Source organism: Salvelinus sp. IW2-2015, linkage group LG30 (genome assembly GCF_002910315.2).
Source record: "Salvelinus sp. IW2-2015 linkage group LG30, ASM291031v2, whole genome shotgun sequence".
Taxonomy (NCBI): domain Eukaryota; kingdom Metazoa; phylum Chordata; class Actinopteri; order Salmoniformes; family Salmonidae; genus Salvelinus; species Salvelinus sp. IW2-2015.
The window spans coordinates 8610276-8631345 of NC_036869.1; the positions used below are offsets into that span (position 1 = coordinate 8610276).

Consider the following 21070-nt stretch of genomic DNA (forward strand, 5'->3'; position numbering starts at 1 on the left):
CTTTCTCCTCCTCCTTTCCTCCTCGTCCACTTTCTCCTCCTCCTTTCCTCCTCCTCGTCCACTTTCTCCTCGTCCACTTTCTCCTCCTATTTCTCTCATGTTTAGTCCTGAGTTGGCAACACTCCCACTAAACCAAACTCCAGCACCTGTCCTGTAATTTTAGTTTCATCACACCTAGGCAGGGCAGAGAAGTCAGAGGATCAACCCCCAACCGGACAGGTCTCCCTGCTACATGCCCAGGACCTGGTGATGACGAAGTATTGAGAGGAATCTAGATTAGCCATAGCAACCCACAGAGTTAATTCTGCAGCCCATAATAGTCTCCTGTAAGTGATTGACCTGTCCTTTACCATGAAGGCAGACCAGACCTGGCTCTGCTCCACTCTAAATGAAGCTAGAAACTGTCCGCTTGCTTTCTACCACGTTCACACTCGCCATGGCAACCAAATCGCCAAGATGCGTCGCCACGGGTGATGGGTTGTTTAATGAGTGCGAAATGCAGCTCTGCAGAAATTGCTGTGAGACCTTTTTTACTTTTTTTGAAAGTGACAGAGCCTGTTTGGAAGTGCTGACACTGACACTTCTTTAAAAGCAGCCTTGGTGTGTGTGGTGCTGTGTTGAGGTGAGAATGAGAACTGAGGATGAGAGGCCTGTGGAGCGTTGGAGCTCTGACAGGATGCTATAGCAAGACACACACACAACACACACAGACACCCCCTGGTTACACCCAGTCTCTAAGATTAGCAGGTAGGCCTAGATAATACAACTTACAGTTGCCCGTGGCGCCTGGAACTGCATATGTCATCAGCTCTTTCAAAATGCATCTACGTAAGTGGCTAACTGAATGCATGATGCTGATTTAAAAGTTTGGCTGGCGACGGGGGCTGGCTTCAGATAAATGGATGGTGTGATATAGCTAGAGGATGGGAGGAAAGAAAGACTGAACGAACGACGTCGATCTGCAACGACCTCCATAAATCCCGTAATTAGAAAGGTGGAAAGGTTTAAGTAGCTACATCAGTCACGTCCCCGCGTTGCTTTGTGTCATCTATCTGATACCTTTTCATTTCCTATTTGTCATCCCTCTGCCCGTCCCGTACATTACCAGAAATTATTGATGTTACCCGACCGCAGACCCATCCCTCATCCTATACAGAGTCAGTGTTGTCATTGTGGGGGACGTCTCAGGGAGAGGAAACATTTTTCGTTAGACATTGTGAAACTTCAAAAGACCCGGTCACAGTGTTTTTACCATTATCATTTCCTGGCAGTGTTCAGTTTGGCACTGAGGTAAAGCATCTCATTTGAAATGCTGTGCACGCCTGTGTCATACACTGAGAATCTTCCTGAGGCGTGCCTGTCAGCTGACCCTTCCCAGGGTGCCGTTTGTGTGTGTGCTGTGTTTGCTATCTAGTGTGTGTGTGTGTGTTTGCCACTCGGTCCCCCACAGCCTCAGAGCCTGTCTCGCACCCAGTATGAACCAGCCAGATGGCCTGAGGCTGGTCCAGCCTGTCTCTGATTCTTATTTTAGAATATACCTTCACACACCCATCTCTCTGAGGGGTTTTCTACTCACTGAGCTAATGCAGAAGGGGACTGTGGTCCACAATTAGTAGATCACACACACCCTGGGGTCCTGTGGCCCGGGCACCCCCACAGGACCGGTCCCTGGGAGCCGTGGGCTACGGCGTAGTGAGCGTGCTCAGATTAGAGCTGCCCCAGTGAGAAGCCTGTCTGTTTAGTGGCCCACCAGCTCCCCAGTCTCTCCCTAGCAGATCGGTTTTCTAATTAACCTGCGACAGACAGCAGCCACCATGTAGCCAACGAGATGCAGTGGAGAAATAAACACACATCCACGTCTGTCTGTCTGTCCAGCCAACAACAGCCCCCCCCCCCCCACAGACAAAACATCCTCTCTCTCTCACCTCCCCTTTCCTCTCTCCCCTTTTTCTCTGTCCTCTCTCTCCCTCCTCTCTGTGGACGACCTGTTGACTGGTTCTGTCCTTCACTGCTTCTCTCAAGGTCTCAGTACACCTACAATTGTATTAGTGTATTTCTGTGACAGAAACGAACTTCGCTTTCGTTTTTTCCGTCGGTCCTGAAAGCTCCCTAAAGCAGGAGGAAGCCCAGCAACGAAGGAGGGGAGGAGTCCTTTTCCTTTTTCCCTTCCTTCCTTTTTTCCCCTCTCCCCCCCCCCCTCCATTTTTCCCCCTGTTCTTTCCTCTTTTTCCCCCCTTTTTTCCCCCCTCTTCCCCCTTCCCCTTTTTTCTTTTCTTCCCCCTTCCCCCCCTTTTTCTTCCCCCCCCCCCCCTTCCCTTCATGGGAAGTCCTCCAATCTACCAGCTGTCTCGTACACGGTAAACAAACAACATTCAAACAGGCATTCATACAAGCACAAAGGCCTATATGGCTGAATGTGTGTGTGTGTGTGTGGTGTTCCTGTTTAGCTGTGGGATCTGTAAGAAGAACCAAGACCAGCATCTCCTGCGATCGTGTACAGCATGCAAGCTTCACACCACCTGGGCTGCTGGAATCCTCGCTGACACGCAATGCCCAATGAAGACCAAGAACAGCTACTGGTGAGAGGGCAGGGAGACCCAGGACAAAGACCGACAGACGCGGACGGACAGACGCGGGCAGCGCAGACATACGCAAGAGCAGACAGACGCAGGCAGGCGGACAGGCAGGCGCACGACTGGCGACCAGGCAGGCGCACGCTGGCAGACACGACAGAACGCGGGCCGGCCAGAACAGGACAGACAGACGCGGGGCGCAGACCAGACGGGGCGACAGAGCGGGCGGGCGACAGACAGGACAGACGCGCGGCGGCGCAGACAGACAGACCAGACGCGGGCGGCGCCAACAGACAGACAGACGCGGGCGACAAGACAGACGACTGGCTGACAGACAGGCGACGCGGGCGACCAGACAGACAGACAGCGGGGCGATTCCAGACAGACGCGGGCAGACAGACAGCAGACGACCGGGCAGACAGACGCGAGGCAGACAGACGAGCGCCAGACACAGGACGCGGGCAAAGACAGACAGACAGACGACGCGGCAGACAGACAGACAGACGCGGGCAGAACAGGAGCCAGACACGGACGACGGGAACACGACACGCGGACAGACAGGAACAGGACGCGGGCAGCAGACAGACAGAGCGCGGGCAGTGCAGGACAGGACAGCCGGGCAGGGCAGGACAGACAGACGTCGGGCATGGCAGACAGGAGCAGGACGCGTGGCAGACAGACCAGTAGACAGACAGACGCCAGGCAGACAGACGCAGGCAAGGCAGGCAGTGACAGACAGACAGACAGACGAACAGACGCGAGACAGAGCAGACGCAGAGCACGGCAGAGCCGCACACAGAAAGAGAGAGATAGAAAGATGGGAGAGAGAGGGAGAGAGAGATGGGAAAGAGCGAGAGAGGAAGATGGGGAAAGAGCGAGAGGAGGGAGGAGATGGGAAAGAGCCAGATGAGGAGTGAAGAGAGAGATCGGAGAAGAAGAAGAGAGAGCAGAGGGGAGAGAAGGCTGGGGTAGCCATCCAATCCCGTAAGAGAGAGAGGAGGAGAGATGAGGAAAGGAGAGAGGAGGGAGAGAGAGGGAAAGAGAGAGAGACGAGAGATGGGAAAAGAGAGAGGAGGGAGATGGGAAAAGAGAGGGAGAGATGGGAAGAGAGGGAGAGATGAAAGAGAGGAGATGGGAGAGAGATGGAAGAGAGAGAGATGGAAAGAGAGAGAGATGGGAAAGAGAGAGATGGGAAAGAGAGAGATGGGAGAGCGATGGAGGAGAGCGATGGGAGAGAGAGAGCGATGGGAGAGAGAGAGCGATGGAGACGAGAGACGATGGGAGAGAGAGAGCGATGGGAGAGAAGAGAGCGATGGAAGAGAGAGCGATGGGAGAGAGAGGGAGAGAGGAGAGAGAGGGAGGAGAGGAGAGAGATGAGAGAGGAGAGAGATGGAAAGAGAGAGAGATGGGAAAGAGAGAGAGAGAGAGATAAGAAAGAAAGAAAAAAAAGAGAAAAGAAAGAAAAAGAGATAAGAAAGAGAGAGATATAAGAAGGAAAGAGCAGAGCGAGCAAGAGGTGGGATAGAGGTGAGATTGGAAAGAGAGAGAGATGGGAAAGAAAAAGAGAGAGAGTGATAAGAAAGAGAGAGATGAGATGGGAAAGAGAGAGCTGGGAAAGAAAAAGAGAGAGAGGGGGATAAGAAAGAGAGAGATGGGAAAGAGAGAGAGCTGGGAAAGAAAAAGAGAGAGAGAGGGGGATAAGAAAGAGAGCGATGGGAAAGAGAGAGCTGGGAAAGAAAGAGAGGGACTTGGGGAGTGAATGGTGAATGGGTGCCAGAGGACTCGATGGTACAAGAGTTTACAAAACCAAAAGTTGGACCAAGTGCTGTCCATAGTACACACACACGACACTGTACTGTAAATCTGTTATGACATTGTTATAACATTGTATAAAAACATGAGAACCCGGGGATTATCGTGTGATAACGCATGACTAAGGGCTGTTCTTAGACCCGAGACGAAGCCAAGGGCRGGGAACAGCCCTTAGTCAGGAGTTATCATACGATATTCCCCGGGTTTGAGGGCCTTATTGCTTTTATAAAACGGTTGCCCACATATTTATACAAATATTAATCTAATGTTTTCATTAAAAACAGCGGGCTGGTCGTTAGTTATTTTCTTATGTTTTGACGCAGTTGTTAATTCTAATCATTCTATTCTTTGGACATTGCTATGCTAACCAAATCATTGGCATGTAGCTAGCTAGCAGAGATTCAGTGATGATGAGAACCTCAATAAATAATGATTTAATGAATATCCAATAGGCCTACATAGGCCGCACTGCGCTGGTTAATAAATGAATGAATTCTTGAGTGTTCAGTTTCCATGGTGAATTAGTTGGTTTCATTCTTGGGCTACCTAGCCTACTGGCATGGGAGAGAAAGCATTTGTAAAATGATTCATTGTTGAACAGGTTGTAAAGGCAGACAGGTAGGTTTATAAAGCCCCCATCTGTTGCAAATCAAATAGTAGCATGGAAAAATAGTGTAGTTGTAAAGGCAGACAGGTAGGTTTATAAAGCCCCCATCTGTTGCAAATCAAATAGTAGCATGGAAAAATAGTGTAGACGCTTTTTTGCCCAAGGGATATTTTGACAGAATTTCCTGCCTGGACTGCGGGATAGTGGAATTATGAGATTAACACGTCATGGTATTTTGCGTGAGTAAATGTCCCGCATATCATCCAATCAGCATCGAGGATCCAAACAAACCGTTTTATAATAACTTGGAGTAGAAGATACATTAGTGTCCACAATTGATTTATTTGTATTAAGTGTGACATTTCAGAATACTCAATGGCAGTAGATTTATCAGATGGAGAATGCAGAGATGGTGGAAATGTCCCACTTCACACAGAAGAGCTAGATGTCCTTATCTGGYTAGATAAATAGACGAGCTCTTTTGTGTATCTGTCTCAATAGTTTCAGTAGTATTCTGTCTCTGTCACTTAGTGAGCTACTTCCACAGTTATTCATCTCCCTTTTTACTTCCTATTCTAAGTTAAGGAGGATGGGGGATTGTAATGTGTTTGTTTTTGTGGCACCTCAACCTGCACGTTGTCCATGCCTGTGACTGGGAGTAAATCATTTAAACCATGAATTAGAGAGCACGGCGGCGTTCTGCTCCGGAGGGCAGAAATTACAAAGTGTTTGGATGGATATAATTTTGTGGAGCCGAGGCCAAGTCATACCTAATTACTATGATCTGCACCCCACGAAAGAGGCAGAAAGAAAGGTGCAGACAGGGCTTCTCAGTAGGAACTAGAAACACACAGAGGATCCACAAGTTCACTTTGCCTTAAGCTATAATACTGATGTGATCTAATTTATAAGACTGGCAGAAACGTATGTCACAGTCGTATGCTTTGCCTGGGTCAGCATAAACCCCTGTCCTCAAATCCAGGGGCAGACCTCCAGGCTCAGATTTCAATACTTTGGGAAAACAGCATTTTCTTCTTTTTTTCGAACCAAGCAAATATTATTTTCATAGATTTCAACAAAGACAGACATTACAGACCAAAGCCTTAGTGTTTTGTTTGTTTTCTCCAACATAATCAGCAACATCTAGATCCTGTTTGTCAGACATTGATAGTAAGAGAGAAAGGTATCTGAAACCTGTTTTCCATGCTTAAGATGTTCACAGATTAGTCAAATCAATACCCCTGCAAAGACGAGAGGACACTGTCTGGACCGTGAAAGATCATCCCTCTCTCTTCTCTCTACCACTCTACTTCTACCTTTCTCTACCTCCCGCTTCTTCTCAGGCAATGTTCAGAGTGTGACCAGGCCAGTAGTGATGATGCCGACATCGCCATGGAGACGCTGCCCGACGGTACTAAGAGGTCTCGGAGACAGATTAAAGGACCAATCAAATTCATCCCTCAGGAGATGTCCCCGGAGCCCAAGAAACGAGATGTGAGGGGCACGGTGTGTATTAACACACTTTTTATTTATTATGTACAGTGCCTTCAGAAACTTGACTTTTTCCATGTGTTGTTGCGTTACAAAGTGGGATTYAAATGGATTTAATTGTAATTTTCTGTCAACATTATACACAAAAAACTGTCAAAGTGAAAGAAAAATTCTACATTTTAAATGTATTATTGGAATATAAAACGCTGATATATTTGGATTAGATATGTATTCAACCCACTGAGTCAATACATGTTAGAATGACATTTGGCAGTGATTTACAGCTGTGAGTTGTATAGAGCTTTGCAAACCTGGATTGTACGACATTTGCCCATTTTATTCTTTTTAACATTCTTCAAGCTCTGTCAAGTTGGTTGTTGATCGTTGCTAAACATCCATTTTCAAGTCTTGCCATAGATTTTCAAGCTGATTTAAGTCAAAACTGTAACTAGGCCACTCGGGAACATTCAATGTCTTCTTGGTAAGTAACTTAAGTGTATATTTCGGGCTTGCATTTTAGGTTATTGTCCTGCTGTGGATTTGTCTTCCAGTGTCTGTTGGAAAGCAGACTGAACCAGGTTTTCCTCTAGGACTTTGTCTGTGCTTAGCTCGATTCTTTTTCTTTTTATCCTAAAAAACTCCCTATTCCTTGCCGATGACAAGCACACCCAAAACATGGTACTCTGTGATTTGTTGTGTTGGATTTGCCTCAAACATAATGCTTTTTCAGGACAAAAAGTAAATTTCTTTGCCACATTTTTTGCAGTATAACTTTATTACCTTATTGCAAACAGGATATATGTTTTAGAATATWTTTATTCTGTACAGGCTTCCTTCTTTTCACTCTGTGAATTAGGTTAGTATTGTGGAGTAACTACAATGTTGTTGATCCATCCTCAGTTTTCTTCTATCACAGCCATTCAACTCTGTAACTGTTTTAAAGTCACCATTGGCCTCAGGGTGAAATTCCTGAGCGGTTTTGTTTCTCTCCGTCAACTGAGTAGGAAGGACGCCTGTATCTTTGTAGTGACTGGGTGTATTGATACACCATCCAAAGTGTAATTAATAACTTCACCATGGTCAAAAGGATATTCAAACATTTTTTACCCATCTACCAATAGGTGCCATTCTTTGAGAGGCATTGAATCTGTGTTTGAAATTCACTGCTCGACTTATGTATGTGTGAGATACAGAGATGGGGTAGTCGTTCAAAAATGTTAAACACATTTATTCCACACAGTTAGTCCATGCAAATTATTATGTGACTTGTTAAGCACATTTTTACTCCTGAAGGTAATTAGGCTTGACATAACAAAAGGCTTGAATACTTATTGACTCAAGACATTTCAGCTTTTCATTTTTATTAATTTAGAAAAATAAACATTAGCATTGGCACGCGAAACTACCTCTAACTTCCTTCATACTGGATGCAAATATATCTGACTCTGGGGATGTCGATAAAGGGCATCCTTACCAAAATCCAGAAAGTATCCCGTTAGGTGGTCGTCTGTCAAAATGGGCTTTCCCGGCCTCCACTTTGCTAGTTTTGGGGTCAATTGTGTTGATATTTCTGGGGTAGCCTTTTGAATTGTCCWGCCATCTACTGTATAATCCAGAATGTATTTCCCGGGTTTGGAGAAACAGACAGTAATCCGTCYACCTATACCGGGGGTTAAAGTACTCCATCATAGGTATGAGTCCAGCCCCAATGACGTCTGTAGTCTAGCCCTTCTTTGTCCCGTCTGACCCGTCACCAGATATACCAGGCCAGACTCACAGAGCCCGACAGAATATACCAGGCCAGACTCACAGAGCCCGACAGATATACCCAGGCCAACTAACAGAGCCCGACAGATATACCAGGCCGGACTAACAGAGCCCGACAGAATACCAGGCCAGACTCAACAGAGCCCGACAGATATACAGGCCAGGACTCACAGAGCCCGACAGATATACCAGGCCGGACTAACAGAGCCGACAGATATACCAGGCCAGGACTCACAGAGCCCGACAGATATACCAGGCCGGACTCACCAGAGCCCGACAGATATACCAGGCCGGACTAACAGAGCCCGACAGATATACCAGGCCAGGACTCACAGAGCCCGACAGATATACCAGGGCCGGACTAACAGAGCCCGACAGATATACCAGGCCGGACTAACAGGCCGACAGATGATACCAGCAGACTAACAGAGCCCGACAGATATACCAGGCCGGACTAACAGAGCCCGACAGATATACCAGGCCGGACTAACAGAGCCCGACAGATATACCAGGCCGGACTAACAGAGCCCGACAGATATACCAGGCCGGACTCACAGAGCCCGACAGATTACCAGGCCGGACTCACAGAGCCCGACAGATATACCAGCGCGGACAACAGAGCCCGACAGATATACCAGGCCGGACTAACAGAGCCCGACAGATATACCAGGCCGGACTACAGAGCCCGACAGATATACCAGGCCGACTACAGAGCCGACAGATTACCAGGCCGGACTAACAGAGCCCGACAGATATACCAGGCCGGACTAACAGAGCCGACAGATATACCAGGCCAGACTCACAGAGCCGACAGATATACCAGGCCGGACTAACAGAGCCCGACAGATATACCAGGCCGGACTAACAGAGCCCGACAGATATACCAGGCCGGACTAACAGAGCCGACAGATATACCAGGCCGGACTAACAGAGCCCGACAGATATACCAGGCCGGACTAACAGAGCCCGACAGATATACCAGGCCGGACTAACAGAGCCCGACAGATATACCAGGCCGGACTAACAGAGCCCGACAGATATACCAGGCCGGACTAACAGAGCCCGACAGATATACCAGGCCGACTAACACGAGCCCGACAGATATACCAGGCGGACTAACAGAGCCCGACAGATATACCAGGCCGGACTAACAGAGCCCGACAGATATACCAGGCCGGACTAACAGAGCCCGACAGATATACCCGGCCGGACTAACAGAGCCGACAGATATACCAGGCCGGACTAACAGAGCCCGACAGATATAACCAGGCCGGACTACAAAGCCCGACAGATATACCAGGCCGGACTAACAGAGCCGACAGATATACCAGGCCGGACTAACAGAGCCCGACAGATATACCAGGCCGGACTAACAGAGCCGACAGATATACCAGGCCGGACTAACAGAGCCCGACAGATATACCAGGCCGGACTAACAGAGCCCGACAGATATACAGGCCGGACTAACAGAGCCCGACAGATATACCAGGCCGGACTAACAGAGCCGACAGATATACCAGGCCGGACTAACAGAGCCCGACAGATATACCAGGCCGGACTAACAGAGCCCGCAGATATACCAGGCCGGACTAACAGAGCCCGACAATATACCAGCCACTAACAGAGCCCGACAGATATACCAGGCCGGACTAACAGAGCCCGACAGATATACCAGGCCGGACTAACAGAGCCCGACAGATATACAGGCCGACTAACAGAGCCCGACAGATATACCAGGCCGACTAACAGACCGAAGATATACCAGGCCGGACTAACAGAGCCCGACAATATACCAGGCCGGACTAACAGAGCCCGACAGATATACCAGGCCATACTAACAGAGCCCGACAGATATACAAGGCCGAACTAACAGAGCCCGACAGATATACAGGCCGAACTAACAGAGCCCGACAGATATAACAGGCCGGACTAACAGAGCCCGACAGATATCCAGGCCGGACTAACAGAGCCCGACAGATATACCAGGCCGGACTAACAGAGCCCGACAGATATACCAGGCCGGACTAACAGAGCCCGACAGATATACAAGGCCGGACTAACAGAGCCCACAGATATACCAGGCCGGACTAACAGCCCGACAGATATACCAGGCCGGACTAACAGAGCCCGACAGATATACCAGGCCGGACTAACAGAGCCCGACAGATATACCAGCCGGACTAACAGAGCCCGACAGATATACCAGGCCGACTAACCAGAGGCCCGACAGATATACCAGGCCATACTACAGAGCCCGACAGATATACCAGGCCGGACTAACAGACCGACAGATATACCAGGCCGGACTAACAGAGCCCGACAGATATACCAGGCCGGACTAACAGAGCCCGACAAGATATACAAGGCCGGACTACAGAGGCCCGACAGATATACACAGGCCGGACTAACAGAGCCCGACAATATACCAGGCGGACTAACAGAGCCCGACAGATATACCAGGCCGGACTAACAGAGCCCGACAGATATACCAGGCCATACTAACAGAGCCCGACAGATATACAAGGCCGAACTAACAGAGCCCGACAGATATACAAGGCCGAACTAACAGAGCCCGACAGATATAGCATGTATCAGGCCAGACTCACAGGACTAGGTCACACTGCTGTACTAAACAGGATACGCTGCTGTACTAAACAGGATTGCTAGTAGACATGCCAGGAAACTAGAGGGGGTGGATCCAAACGTATACTTCCTCTGGTGTTCAGTCCCAAACCCCCCCCCCCTGGCTAGTTGGTTCAGGTCCACCTGAACTTCTTCCAATCTACAGAGGATTGGGATGAGTGATTCATGTAAAATGAAGTTTGAATATTAACAAAGGAGGAAATCTAACATCTCCTTGTTGTTCTTGACGCTAGCAAGCAAGCAAGTGACGGAGCCGGGTTGTGTGTGTCTTTAAAAAGGAAGACTACATATTTAAACAGATTGTGAAAACAATTCCATCTGTCGCCTTTGGCTCCTCGTCCACCACTCAGCAGATGGAACACTTATCATTATAAATGCTAGATGGTAGAACCACTGCCAGTTGGCTCCTTCACTTCAGCCCTCCCTACCTCCCTCCATTTCTCCCTTCCTCGCTCCCTTCGAAGCCACTTCTCCTGCCTGCGGTGTGCGTYTGGGTGGGGACCAGAGTATGAGTTTGGTTAACTATTTGCTCTCTATACTGGTTGACTCCATTAAGGTAATCTATGAAAGGCCAGGGAAAGATCAACACAAATCCAATGCAGAATTCAGTGCAATGCAGACTAACATAAAACATTATTAAAATAAGATATAAGGTAAAATGTGGACACACACACGTACACACACAGCATACCTAATCAGCATACCTAATCAGGGTCTCTGCTCAGGTGAGGAAATATTAACTGGGGGCAGTTTGTACGACTCTGAGCTAAATCAATCTTTTAATTAAGTACATCATTGCATCTTTAACAGCCATGAATCATTTCACAGCACCATGCAGGATTAGAGAAGTTAACGGAGCGGAGGACCCAGTGGTAACTAGATGTAGTAACTTAATTCTCATCATCATTCTCACTAGACTAATGGCATATGTTCATACAGGATGTTCCTGTGTAATCATGGAGGGGTGTTAGAGCAGGGCCATGCTTCATCACCACCCCATTACACACACTGTCACACAAGATTCTAGAAGAAGAAGCAATGATTACCAAACCTTTTGAAAATGCAGGATGGTTTTGGTCTGGAACGATTCGTTTTGGAGATATAGGCCTGAAAATGTGAGATATTGTCGGTAGATTATATTACAAGAAGCAAAGACCAAGCTTCCTTGAAAATGCGGTATAGTGTGGGCCGGAACTGATGGTTCTGAGATGTAATGATTCAATGAGTGTTGAAAAGAGTATATGGCAAAAAACGAATGGAAAATAAAAGTGTCCATAAAATGTACATAGGTTCAGAACTTTTGTGAAACAGCCCAGTTAAAAATATATGACAAAATAGAAATGGTCTTCAGAGATGATTTTTTTAAAAACTTTGTAAAATACATTGTGTCCATCAAATGTAAATATTATGTATCAGCTGGAAGTAGAAGCCTAAGTGGTATTGTCCATTAGTTTACTCCTATTAGGGAAGGGGTGGTAGGGTTAGGGGAAAATAATAAAGGAAAATATATTTAAAGATATTTGTGTGTGTAATATATATATATATATATATATATATATACACTGCTCAAAAAAATAAAGGGAACACTTAAACAACGCAATGTAACTCCAAGTCAATCACACTTCTGTGAAATCAAACTGTCCACTTAGGAAGCAACACTGATTGACAATAAATTTCACATGCTGTTGTGCAAATGGAATAGACAACAGGTGGAAATTATAGGCAATTAGCAAGACAACCCCAATAAAGGAGTGGTTCTGCAGGTGGTGACCACAGACCACTTCTCAGTTCCTATGCTTCCTGGCTGATGTTTTGGTCACTTTTGAATGCTGGCGTTTTTGCTTTCACTCTAGGGGTAGCATGAGACGGAGTCTACAACCCACACAAGTGGCTCAGGTAGTGCAGCTCATCCAGGATGGCACATCAATGGAGCTGTGGCAAGAAGGTTTGCTGTGTCTGTCAGCGTAGTGTCCAGAGCATGGAGGCGCTACAGGAGACAGGCCAGTACATCAGGAGACGTGGAGGAGGCCGTAGGAGGGCAACAACCCAGCAGCAGGACCGTACCTCCGCCTTTGTGCAAGGAGGATCAGGAGGAACTGCAGAGCCCTGCAAAATGACCTCCAGCAGGCCACAAATGTGCATGTGTCTGCTCAAAGCGGTCAGGAACAGACTCCATGAGGGTGGTATGAGGGCCCGACGTCCATAGGTGGGGGTTGTGCTTACAGCCCAACACCGTGCAGGACGTTTGGCATTTGCCAGAGAACACCAGAATGGCAAATTCGCCACTGGCCCCTGTGCTCTTCACAGATGAAAGCAGGTTCACACTGAGCACGTGACAGAGTATGGAGCGCCATGGAGAACGTTCTCCTGCCTGCAACATCCTCCAGCATGACCGGTTTGGCGGTGGGTCAGTCATTGTGTGGAGTGGCATTTCTTGGGGGCCGCACAGCCCTCCATGTGCTCGCCAGAGGTAGCCTGACTGCATTAGGTACCGAGATGAGATCCTCAGACCCCTTGTGAGACCATTATGCTGGTGCGGTTTGGCCCTGGGTTCCTCCTAATGCAAGACATGGCTAGACCTCATGTGGCTGGAGTGTGTCAGCAGTTCCTGCAAGAGGAAGGCATTGATGCTATGGACTGGCCCGCCGTTCCCCAGACCTGAATCCAATTGAGCACATCTGGGACATCATGTCTCGCTCCATCCACCAACGCCACGTTGCACCACAGACTGTCCAGGAGTTGGCGGATGCTTTAGTCCAGGTCCCTGGGAGGAGATCCCTCAGGAGACCATCCGCCACCTCATCAGGAGCATGCCCAAGCGTTGTAGGGAGGTCATACAGGCACGTGGAGGCCACACACACTACTGAGCCTCATTTTGACTTGTTTTAAGGACATTACATCAAAGTTTACATCAGCCTGTAGTGTGGTTTTCCACTTTAATGTGTGACTCCAAATCCAGATCTCCATGGGTTGATAAATTTGATTTCCATTGATAATTTTTGTGTGATTTTGTTGTCAGCACATTCAACTATGTAAAGAAAAAAGTATTTAATAAGAATAMTTCATTCATTCAGATCTAGGATGTGTTATTTTAGTGTTCCCTTTATTTTTTTGAGCAGTGTATATACACACACTMGTCAAAGGTTTGGAAACACCTACTCATTCAAGGGTTTTTKTTTATGTTTAATATTATCTACATTGTCAAATAATAGTGAAGACATCAACACTATGAAATAACACATATGGAATCATGTAGTAACCAAAAAAGTGTTAAACAAATCTAAATATTTTTTATATTTGACATTCTTCAAAGTAGCCACCCTTTGCATTGATGATTGCTTTGCACACTCTTGGCATTCTCTCAACCAGATTCATGAGGTAGTCACCTGGAATGCATTTCAATTAACAGGTGTGCCTTGTTAAAAGTTAATTTGTCGAATTTCTTTGCTCCTTAATGCGTTTGAGCCAATCAGTTGTGTTGTGACAAGTTAGGGGTGGTATACAGAAGATATCCCTATTTGGTAAAAGACCCGGTCCATATTATGGCAAGAACAGCTCAAATAAGACAAAGGTCAGTCAGTCCGGAAAATTTGAGGAACTTTGAATGTTTCTTCAAGTGCAATRGCAATGACCATCAAGCACTATGATGAAACTGGCTCTCATGAGGACCACCACAGGAAAGGAAGACCCAGAGTTACCTCTGCTGCAGAGGATAAGTTCAATAGAGTAAACTGCACCTCAGATTGCAGCCCAAATAAATGCTTCACAGAGTTCAAGTAATACACACATCTCAACATCAACTGATCAGAGGAGACTGTGTGAATCAGGCCATCATTGTCGAATTGCTGCAAAGAAACCACTACTAAAGGACACCAATAAGACGAAGAGACTTGCTTTTTATTTTTTATTTAACCTGTATTTAACTAGGAAAGTCAAGTTCTTGGGCCAAGAAACACAAGCAATGGACATTAGACCGGTGGAAATCTGTCCTTTGGTCTGATAAGTCCAAATTTGAGATTTTTGGTTCCAACCGCCGTGTCTTTGTGAGACGTAGAGTAGGTGAACAGATGATCTCCGCATGTGTGGTTCCCACTGTGAAGCATGGAGGAGYAGGTGTGATGATGTGGGGGTGCTTTGCTGGTGATACTGTCTGTGATTTATTTAGAATTCAAGGCACACTTAACCAGCATGGCTACCACAYCATTCTGCAGCGATACGCCATCCCATCTGGTTTGCACTTAGTTGGACTATAATTTGTTTTTCAAAAGGACAATGACCCAACACACCTCCAGGCTGTGTAAGGGCTATTTGACCAAGAGAGTGATAGAGTGCTGCATCAGATGACCTGGACTCCACAATCCCCCGACCTCAACCCAACTGACATGGTTTGGGATGAGTTAGACCGCAGAGTGAAGGAAAAGTAGCCAACATGTGCTCAGCATATGTGGGAACTCCTTCAAGAATGTTGGAAAAGCATTCCAGGTGAAGCTGGTTGAGAGAATGCCAAGAGTGTGCAAAGCTGTCATCAAGGCAAAGGGTGGTTGCTTTGAAGAATCTAAATACTTTTTTGGTTACAACATGATTCTATATTTGTTATTTCATAGTGTTGATGTCTTCACTATTATTATGAAAGAGTAAAATTAAAGAAAAACCCTTGAATGATTTGGAGTGTCCAAACTTTTGACTGGTACTGTGTTTGTGTGTGTGTATGTATGTATGTATGTATGTATGTATGTATGTATGTATGTATGTACAGTCGTGGCCAAAGGTTTTGAGAATGACACAAATATTAATTTTCACAAAGTCTGCTGCCTCAGTTTGTATGATGGCAATTTGCATGTACTCCAGAAGGTTATAAAGAGTGATCAGATTAATTGCAATTAATTGCAAAGTCCCTCTTTGCCATGCAAATGAAATGAATCCCKAAAAAAGCATTTCCACTGCATTTCAGCCCTGCCACAAAAGGACCAGCTGTCACGTTCGTCATAAGGAGTAGACCAAGATGCAGCGTGGTATGTCTCCATCCTTTATTATAGAGTAGAAAACTTCAAACAACAAAACAACAAAATGAACAAACGAAACGTGAAGCTATAATAATGCTCACAGGCAACTAAACATAGACAAGATCCCACAAAGCACAATGGGAAAATGGCTACCTAAATATGATCCCCAATCGGAGACAACGATAAACAGCTGCCTCTGATTGGGAACAGCAGCTCTGCTGCAGCTCCGGTGCGGGGCGAAGTACCCACTCCGCTCGTGGACACGTCATCGGAGGAACCGGACCATGGCTCGTTGCCGGAAGAACCGGACCGTGGCTCGTCGCCGGAAGAACCGTACCGTGAATCATCGCCTGATGCTCCGTTCCGTGGATCGTCGCCGGGGGCTCCGGGCCGTGGATCGTCGCCGGAGGCTCCGGACCGGGAACCCTCGCAGGAGGCTCCGGACTGTCTCAGGAGGCTCCGGATCGTGGATCGTCGCCGGGGGCTCCGGACCGGGAACCGTCGCTGGGGGCTCCGGACCGGGAACCCTCGCAGGAGGCTCCGGAACGGGAAACCTCGCAGGAAGCTCTGGACTGTAGAGGTGCACTGGAGGCCTGATGCGTGGGACCGGTACAGGTGGTACCGGGCTGATGACACGCACCTCAGGACGAGTGCGGGTTGGAGGCACAGGACGTACTGGGCTGTGAAGGCGCACTGAAGACACAGTACGTATGGCCGGCGCAGGATATCCTGGACCGAGGCGTACTGGAGACCAGGTGCGCTGAGCAGGCACAACCCGTCCTGGCTGGATGCTCACTTTCGCACGGCAAGTGCGAGGAGCTGGCACAGAACGCACCGGGCTGTGGCTGCGCACTGGAGACACATTGCGTATCTCCGCAAAACACGGTGCCTGACTGGTCCCACGCTCCTCACGGCGACTGTCTTGCTCCAGACACCAAAACATCCACTCTACCTCATCACTCCCCTCAACTATCTCACAATACTCCTCGCTCAGTCTATCCCAATATTCCTCTAAGCTCTCAGACTCGCCCCTCGGCTTCGCCGACCAACCTGTGTGCCCCCACCCCCCCAAAGAAATTGGGGGGGGCTGCCTCTCGGGCTTCCGTCGTGGTCGTGAACTTCGGAGTCGCCGTTGATCCTCCTGCGTCTGCTTCCATGGAAGGCTTTCGTCTCCTGCCATTATCTCCTCCCAAGTGCAGGATGTCTTCTGCTTGGTCTGTTTGTGGTGGGATCTTCTGTCGCGTTTGTCAAAAGGAGTAGACCAAGATGCAGCGTGGTATGTTTCCATCCTGTATTATGGAATAGAAAACTTCAAAGAACAAAACAAACAAACGAAACGTGACGCTATAATAATGCTCAGGCAACTAAACATAGACAAGATCCCACAAAGCACAATGGGAAAATGGCTACCTAAATATGATCCCCAAATATGATCCCCAATCAGAGACAACGATAAACAACTGCCTCTGATTGGGAACCATACTAGGCCAACATAGAAATATAATTCACCTAGATAACCCACCCTTAAATCACACCCCGACCTAACCAACATAGAGAATAAAAGCTCTCTATGGTCAGGGCGTGACACCAGCTGACATCATGTCAGTGATTCTCTCGTTAGCACAGGTATGAGTGTTGATGAGGACAAGGCTGGAGATCACTCTGTCATGCTGATTGAGTTCGAATAACAGGCTAGAAGCTTCAAAAGGAGGGTGGTGCTTGGAATCATTGTTCTTCCTCTGTCAAACATGGTTACCTGCAAGGAAACACGTGCCGTCATCATTGCTTTGAACAAAAAGGGCTTCACAGGCAAGGATATTGCTGCCAGTAAGATTGCACCTAAATCAACCATTTATCGAATCATCAAGAACTTCAAGGAGAGTGGTTCAATTGTTGTGAAGAAGGCTTCAGGGCGCCCAAGAAAGTCCAGCAAGCTCCAGGACCGTCTCCTAAAATTGATTCAGCTGCGGGATCGGGCACCACCAGTACAGAGCTTGCTCAGGAATGGCAGCAGGCAGGTGTGAGTGCATCTGCACGCACAGTGAGGCGAAGACTTTTGGAGGATGGCCTGGTGTCAAAAATGGCAGCAAAGAAGCCACTTCTCTCCAGGAAAAACATCAGGGACAGACTGATATTCTGCAAAAGGTACAGGGATTGGACTGCTGAGGACTGGGGTAGTCATTTTCTCTGATGAATCCCCTTTCCGATTGTTTGGGGCATCCGGAAAAAAGCTTGTACGGAGAAGACAAGGTGAGCGCTACCATCAGTCCTGTGTCATGCCAACAGTAAAGCATCCTGAGACCAGTCATGTGTGTGGTTGCTTCTCAGCCAAGGGAATGGGCTCACTCACAATTTTGCCTAAGAACACAGCCATGAATAAAGAATGGTACCAACACATCCTCCGAGAGCAACTTCTCTCAACCATCCAGGAACAGTTTGGTGACGAACAATGCCTTTTCCAGCATGATGGAGCACCTTGCCATAAGGCAAAAGTGATAACTAAGTGGCTCGGGGAACAAAACAACGATATTTTGGGTCCATGGCCAGGAAACTCCCCAGACCTTAATCCCATTGAGAACTTGTGGTCAATCCTCAAGAGGCGGGTGGACAAACAAAACCCCACAAAATCTGACAAAAACCAAGCATTGGTTATGCAAGAATGGGCTGCCATCAGTCAGGATGTGGCCCAGAAGTTAATTGACAGCATGCCAGGGCAGATTGCAGAGGTCTTGAAAAAGAACGGTCAACACTGCAAATATTGACTCTTTGCATCAACTTCATGTAATTGTCAATAAAAGCCTTTGACACTTATGAAATGCTTGTAATTATACTTCAGTATTCCATAGTAACATCTGACAAAAATATCTAAAGACACTGAAGCAGCAAACTTTGTGGAAATTAATATTTGTGTCATTCTCAAAACCTTTGGCCACCTGTGTGTGTATTCCCCCAAATAAATATATGGGGGATTGGAAATTATACAGACAAATGCATTGATGGAAGCTACAATCTATCTGTAGTATTAAAGCTGAACCCCCTCCCATGGGTATATAAGTGGAATATAACGGTCAGGCTCTGTAGAATGTCCTTCACATCTCCTCCATACTCTGTGACATTGAGGGCACATGTTGAGTTAGAAGGGCACGACCCTCCAGTAGGCAGTGTACTCAGTCAGCAGGCCCTGAACATGGGCCAGAAGAGGCTGAGCTGCACCACAGAGTGGCAATGGGCCATCTTACCTCTGTGGCCCTGCACACACACACACTCACACAGGCATGCACGCAGTACACCCACACACACTCCAACACTCATCCTCATGCAGGGGCCAGCGGGAGGTCGATTAGCCAGCCCTGATTAATTGAAACAGGGCTTTAATGCTGTGCCAGCACCGGGGTGCCCTGGTAAAAGCATAGAAAATGCAAAGCAGGGTCCTTTCAGCGGCTGCCATCGCACGCCTTGCATTTGAAGATAAATGCAGCATTGAAGCTCCTCGACTGGAGCGGACGCGGCGAGAGGAAATCAGAAAATGCCAGCTTAATCCCAGAGTACTTCCAGCAGCAGGGTCCTCAGCCAAGCGTACTTCTGGGCACGCCGCTTTATGCGAGCTAACAGAAAAACACATTAACCCAGACCTCCTCAACACAGCACAGCCGTCGATACTGCTGCTGCTCCACTCTACACCACCTTCTCCCCTCTCCCTTCCCTCCCCCTTTCTCTCCCTTCCCTCCATCTCTCTGACATAACAGATACACGCCCAGAAGGAGAAGACATTTATGGTTGTTTTTTGTGTTCATTTTTGTAAATTTGAAAAGGAAGAACAGATTGTTTTTGTTGTCTGAGAGGGAGACAGACAGACAGACACTAGGGTGTTCTCTGACTCTTGCTAGGCAGCCAAGCAGTGAGTGGCCACAGAGGAGGAGTGTTCCTCAGGCTCTCTCCTTCCAGGTGTGGAGGGGGTTGGTTATTGACAYTCTAAAAACAAAAGACTGGGGAAAATAAAAAATGGAAGAGGACTGGAGAGTGTTTTTCTCCCCTCTATCTGATGACTATCTGTTATGTTCCTTCAGGGAGCTGAGACTGGGAGGGAGGATGGGGAGGAGGGAGGGGAGGCAGGGCTGGGGCAGTATATCGGAAGAGGATCAGGGTATGGTGGCTGTAGATAAGTGGGATCCATGAAGAGGTGGAGGGAGGGAGCAGCCATATCCCGACAGCTTTCTTTCGCTCTCGTTCTCTCTCTCTCTCTCTCTCTCTCTCTCTCTCTCTCTCTCTCTCTCTCTCTCTGTCTGTCTATCCTGCCCCTTTCTCTCTCACTCTCTCTCTCGTGCAACTGACAGGCAGTGTTACTCTAGCTATGAATAGAACCTAGTCCACAGACAGCACTGTGTGGCTCTCTTGTCTTGTATGTCCAGAGGTAAAACAAAACACCAGCCTCACTGGGCATTAGAGGATTAAATACGTGCCAAACAAACAAAAAATGTCTTTGGAAAGCAGTTTATGCTTTCTGTGGTATTGTTGCAAAAGGCAGAGACCACAGTGGATTTTCTTTCTTTGACAAACAGCTGAGGGAGCAGACGACGTCATAAACAAACTTCCACTGGCTCCTGAATCTTTTGGATAACAAGCAAGCAATAAATAACGTTAGATTTGTCTGATACTGCCAATACTTTGTGGAGCATATATCTAATTTAGTAAAATTATTATTTTGACAGATTGTCAGACAAAATACCAATAACTAATGATTTGCCTCAACAACTCAAAGTAGAGAAACATTGACATTTTCCCTAAGTGACCATGCTGTGACCTTGTGCCCTTGCATGGCTAGCTGATAAGCTTTCAAGGCTCATGAGACTGACCAGAGCTCGGGTCAATTATCTCTCATCAATTCACACAGATCATTCAATTAGCAGATAAATTACCACAAAATTATAGCTTAGTTAAGACTGACTGCAATGAAACACATTATGTATTCCACAGAGAACCAGAGGGCAGAAGAGGAAGAGGGTGTCCATCTGTGAAGAAGAGCGGTTTGAAGTGCAGGTATGTCACTGTACTACCTTGTTACTAAACATTCCTACATCCTAACCTCCCTGACACACTCACAACTAGTACATACACATCCCCTGTGTTACATACAGTACTACTCTATTCACCTGGATATTTCTATATTCCTTAAC

The 21070-nt window shown here is 47.4% G+C and overlaps 1 protein-coding gene across 1 annotated transcript in view; it reads left to right on the top strand.

Annotated features, from left to right (window-relative positions):
- LOC111954807 (PHD finger protein 14) overlaps window positions 1-21070 on the top strand; it is a 139105-nt gene that overhangs the window by 38088 nt on the left and 79947 nt on the right. Inside the window, exons 13-15 of the mRNA XM_023974716.2 lie at window positions 2448-2579; window positions 6336-6498; window positions 20871-20933. Of these exons, the coding sequence (XP_023830484.1) occupies window positions 2448-2579; window positions 6336-6498; window positions 20871-20933 (358 nt within the window). The remainder of the gene's footprint in view (window positions 1-2447; window positions 2580-6335; window positions 6499-20870; window positions 20934-21070) is intronic.